Source organism: Cardiocondyla obscurior, linkage group LG01 (genome assembly GCF_019399895.1).
Source record: "Cardiocondyla obscurior isolate alpha-2009 linkage group LG01, Cobs3.1, whole genome shotgun sequence".
NCBI lineage: Eukaryota > Metazoa > Arthropoda > Insecta > Hymenoptera > Formicidae > Cardiocondyla > Cardiocondyla obscurior.
The window spans coordinates 7,488,849-7,494,167 of NC_091864.1; the positions used below are offsets into that span (position 1 = coordinate 7,488,849).

Genomic DNA, 5,319 nt, shown 5'->3' on the forward strand with positions numbered 1-5,319 from the left:
TTGTAATTGGCGCGAGCAAGTGATCGACCGATCGGTCGAAGGTGCGCGGGACGGTGTACGCGGTGTAAACATATATGGCGGTGGTACCGAGTAAAAGGGGAGTCATCCCGGAGGAGGGGTCCCGCGAAGGGCCCCTCCCGGGTGGTACGGTTTCTCGGAATCCTCCTCGATTTTTGGGATAAATTCGCGAGGCGCCAATCAAGCGCGACGACGCCGATTCACCCCCGGTTTTTATCGCCCGCGCTGGTTTTTTACTCTCAAGAAAACGCTCCCTCGTTTGCCTCGGCACCGTCGACTCGCGTCCGCGATACCCGTCGCGTATGTATGCGCGATGTACATATCCATACGCGTAACCGAGACCTTCACCGGCGAGAGAGAACGCCAGCAAAAAATTGTTTTCCCGAACATGTGTCGAAGAGCGGCGTTTGTATGTTACACGTCGAACTCGCCGAAATCATTTACGGAACAATTTCGCGTTTCGCGACAATTAGAAGAATCGAGAACGAAATCGTGGTACAGAATTGGAGCACGTGCGAGCGTAATTTCGACGAAGCCCATACGGAGACGTGAAAAGATATTACTTCGATGTACACCAATCGATTACTTTGCGTATCGTTTCCAGATTAAATTAATCACTTAATTAAATATGTATAATAGCGTTAGAATTCGACGCGTACCTCTCCACTAGCTATTCTCTCCGACTCGATCCGCATGCCCCGATCTGCAAAAAGAATTCAAGCCCGTGAGACCGACTAATTACACGTCGGTTTGAAAGCGAATTATTAATTGGATACGTGCACGTAAGCCGGAGCGAAAAGGCGGAAGCTGCACGCTGTGCAGCGGCAATGTACGGCGGCTCGTTTCCTCGCTCATTCTTTCGGCGAATGCTCCTAACGTTGTACCACTCGCGTCCCATTGTCGTCACGGTGCGAGCCGTTCTTCTTTTGTCTAGTCGACGCCTTCCTCCTCCGCCGCTCGCCGCCGGATTCATCCGGCTAACCGCAGCCTCCTTTTCCACCGGGCTCCGGCAACCCCATCGGCACTTCCTTTCTTCGTTCAATTCCTCCTTTCCCGGGTCGTCGTCTGTTTCTTATCTGCTGCAAAGAACATTTCCTGTTTATTCTATTTATCTTAGTCTTTTTTCTCTTTCTCTCGTCTTTTCTTCGAAAATTACGCTGTTTTACGACAGAAAATCAGATTAGTGTTAACGGTTAACTCACACGGTGCTGCGTATACATACATGATGTCTCAGACCGACGTATAAATGTATTTGTGCGGGTCTACCTACCGTCTTTTGTTTCCGTCCACTGATCCGGGACGTCTTATTACCACGCACGATGCGACGTACGTTTATCTCGTAACGTAATAATACCGTGATCATCCGACACGTACAGCAAAGCGGTAAAACATCTCGCTAAGTAGGCGTAGAGGTAACGAGCAAAATGGAGAAATAAATCTTTCGTTGCGTTTCTTCGTAAGCGTTCGCTGTAGCTTGCACCGACACTTCTAGTTAGATGGTCATCGCTTTTCCTTCGACGTGCGGGGAAAAAGATAACTCGTGAACTAGTGGTGGTAATTTAGCTACGAAGAACGAGCTTAAAATTGTAAAATAAAAAAGGATTTGAGATATACCGCTGTAAAATGCGACTCCTGCCGTCCGCTGACTCGTGTCATTAGTCGTTACTTTGCTTCGGTTCGCAAGAGACGGAGACGGAGATAGTGGCAGCTCGTAACGGATTTCTAGGGAATTAAAAAAAAAAAAGAAGCATCTAGTCAGTAGTACCGCCGCGAGTATAGTCAGACAAATTTTCTATAGTTTCACGAGAAACCCACTAGGGGTAGATACTGTCGTTACAGTATGATTGCCGTCGTCCATAATTTTATTCGAGCATCATGTCGGCACCTGATCTGACAGTATTGAACATCTTGTAATCGAGTAGGTTATGTCGAGATACTCATTCGTGACATTAACAGCTTTTAGAAGATTTTAATTAAATATCAAAAAGACATAGAGTAAGAGAAAAACGAAAAAAGAGAGAACACGTTACAGTGTCTATCGGCGGAAAGCATGCAGATTGAAAATAGCATTTATCTCTCAGCAGTATACCGTGTAAACGATAGTTGAATTTACACCGAAACAATTTGCGAGTGAGGAAATTACTCTGCTCGCGCGTAGTTTTTCTTCTCTGGGCGCCGATGATGACAATTTTACAAGGCGAAACCCGACGTAAGAACTCCTTGGAAATATTTACATTCGCGACTTAAACGAAGATGTAAATTATGCTACAAGCACGCTGGGAACGCTCGCAGAAGCGTAAGAAACTTTTAGCGCAAACGGTGAGCATTAGAATTTACTTCCGAAAGGAAACGATAACTTTCGTATCTTGTAATATTAAGACAAACGTTGGGATCTTCGCGTCATCGCTTTCATATTATTTTGTTGATAGCTTGGGGTTTCGAGCGTGGATGAGCTGCGACAGATTTTAGGAACTGATGTGGAAGACACACAGAAAAAGAAAGGTAGGCCGTCCAGTGACAAGTCTGATAACACGGTGAAGGATTTGAAAGATGACATTGCTACGACAGATGAAATTGTATATAAGGATTCCTCGACGTTCTTAAAGGTACTTGTAGATAGTTTTACGTTGAAATGCTGTATGCCTAAAATACTTTTTGTATACGTATAGGGAACACAATCGTCGAATCCACATAATGATTACTGTCAACACTTTATTGACACTGGTCAACGCCCACAGAATTTTATCAGAGACGTGGGTTTAGCAGATAGGTTCGAGGAATACCCAAAATTGCGTGAACTTATTAAGCTCAAGGATGATTTAATTGCAGAGACGGCTACCCCACCAATGTATCTAAAAACGGACCTGCTGTCCTATAATTTGAAAGACCTTAATTGTAAATTTGATGTCATTCTTATAGAACCACCTTTAGAAGAGTATCAAAGAACATGTGGTGCAACTAATGTGCAGCTTTGGAATTGGGACCAAGTTAGTCTTACATTATTAACATCACTGTTAAAAAATTAACATTACGAAAATTATAATTTTAGTTTGAAAATTATAATTGTCTTTTTTTAATTATGTGCGTATACAGATAATGGAATTAGACATTAGTGAGGTGGCCGCCAATCGTAGCTTTGTATTTCTGTGGTGTGGTAGTAGCGATGGATTGGATATGGGTCGATTTTGTCTACGCAAGTGGGGTTTTCGTCGTTGCGAGGATATCTGTTGGATTCGTACAAACATCAATAATCCCGGTCATAGCAAAAATCTAGACAGTAAGGCGGTGTTACAAAGAACGAAGGAACATTGTCTGATGGGTATCAAAGGAACAGTGCGACGATCCACAGACGGGGATTTTATTCACGCCAACGTCGACATTGATCTCATTATATCTGAAGAGCCCGACTATGGATCCATTGAAAAACCTGTAGAAATTTTCCATATTATCGAGCACTTCTGCCTTGGCCGAAGAAGGTACGAAAATGTATTCGTACAAAACTCTTTCAGCTTCTTTTTTTTTATATGCGAAACAAATTAGATTATTTTTCAGTGTATGAGATGTTTTACTTATTTTCAATTAAAAAAAATGTATTATTCAGGTTGCATCTCTTTGGTCGCGATAGTACTATTAGACCCGGTTGGCTCACTGTCGGTCCGGAGTTAACGAACACCAATTTCAATGCGGATCTCTATCAGAGTTACTTCGTAAATGGTCAGATTACTACTGGTTGCACCGAAAGGATAGAAGCGCTCAGACCGAAATCGCCGCCACCAAAGGGAAAAGTATCTGGACGAGGGAGAGGAGGCTTTAATCGCGGTAGAGGTAGAGGAAGATAAATTACAATATTACATTTAATTATTATTACGATAACTGTAAAAACATCTAAAAATATAAATACGCAATTAACTTGGCAAAAAAATTCACATAGGAGGAGTTGGATAAAAAAAAATAAAGATAAAACATATTGTTTTAATATCAAACTTATTGTTATTGCAAGGTACATTGTAAAAAACGCATAATTACATGTAACTTAACTATCTGCGGATAGTATATAGTATTGCCTCTATCTTTAAATCATTAACGATCAATTGGACTCCCAGAGTCGCATTTTAAAAGGTGAAGAAAATTGTTAAAAATAAGACGCTAAGGAAGATCGTGTACAATCAAAGTTTGACGAATTTTTATCTAATTTGCATCTAACTGCGGTATAATTCGCACTAGGAACAAAGTTTTATGCTATGTTCGTTTAGTTATGGAAGCAAAAATTGATAATTAATCGAGTAGAATAGATTAACACGTTAAATGCGACATACCCGCAGCCTACGGTGTAAACGTAAAATCTAGCGCCGACCCGCAGAGAACGGCGTCGCGTTTAACATGCTAATGAATTAAATAACAGTAAAGAGTTTATTCTTGAGAGAATAAAAAAGCCGCGTGTTTCTCGTCGGTTGTTGAAAATGTTTAGTTACGCATTACAAAGGTAAAAAAGATAAAAAAAAAAAAAATAACAAATATAACGTTCCTAATTATTATGGCATGTTTTCAAAAGTTTTTCTCACGTACGTTTTTTATCTGCTTAAAAGCTTTTTGCCGTAGCTCTTATATAATATATATTTTCCGCGTAAAGAAATACTTGATATTGGATTAATTTTTAAATATCACCATGCTACCCACAGACGTGTGATGACGGAAATTTCAAACGTTACTTGTCGCGTATATTCGACGAGAAAATTAATTTACAAATAGTTCAGTGTGTAATAAATTCAGAAACTTCTAATTTTTGCAAATGTAAAACCTGTTCTTTGTTAACATAATTCCTTAATATATACTTTCAATAATAGCCATTAAAAAGAAAAAAAAAAAAATTAAATTAAATCAGCCGCGCTTATTCAAAAAGGCAGAAAAGGGTAATTAATTTCCTATTTAAATCTGAGATCAAGTCACGTATTTTGTACTCTATAGGCTGAGTCGAGTAATTAATTTATAACATATATCATAAATATATAGAGCTCTTAAAATAAAAATCGCTGTCAGCAAAGAAGAAAGAAAATACGCAAACTTACAAGGTAGTTTTATTGGTCCCAGTAAAGCTTCCGGTAGATAAAAAATATCTATATTTGAAGAAACAAATTTCCATAAAGTTCGGTCAATTGCAATTTTTTTTTTTTTTTTTTTTTTTTTAGTTGCACGTATAACGAATATACGTACTTCGTTATTTTGTAATGCCGGGGTCGCGATATATTTATAAATGTCAGTGTCAAAACTTAAACTCTTATTGTTGAATAGACGCGAGATGTC

General features: G+C 39.7%; 1 protein-coding gene across 1 annotated transcript; it reads left to right on the forward strand.

Annotated features, from left to right (window-relative positions):
• The first annotated feature begins 1,878 nt into the window (after positions 1–1,878).
• Positions 1,879–5,086, forward strand: Mettl14 (methyltransferase like 14). The gene is made up of 5 exons (XM_070664533.1): positions 1,879–2,337; positions 2,448–2,624; positions 2,688–3,005; positions 3,112–3,494; positions 3,620–5,086. Exons 1-5 carry the CDS (start codon positions 2,281–2,283, stop codon positions 3,855–3,857), a joined length of 1,173 nt encoding a protein of 390 aa, XP_070520634.1. The 5' UTR covers positions 1,879–2,280; the 3' UTR covers positions 3,858–5,086.
• The last annotated feature ends 233 nt before the right edge of the window (positions 5,087–5,319 follow it).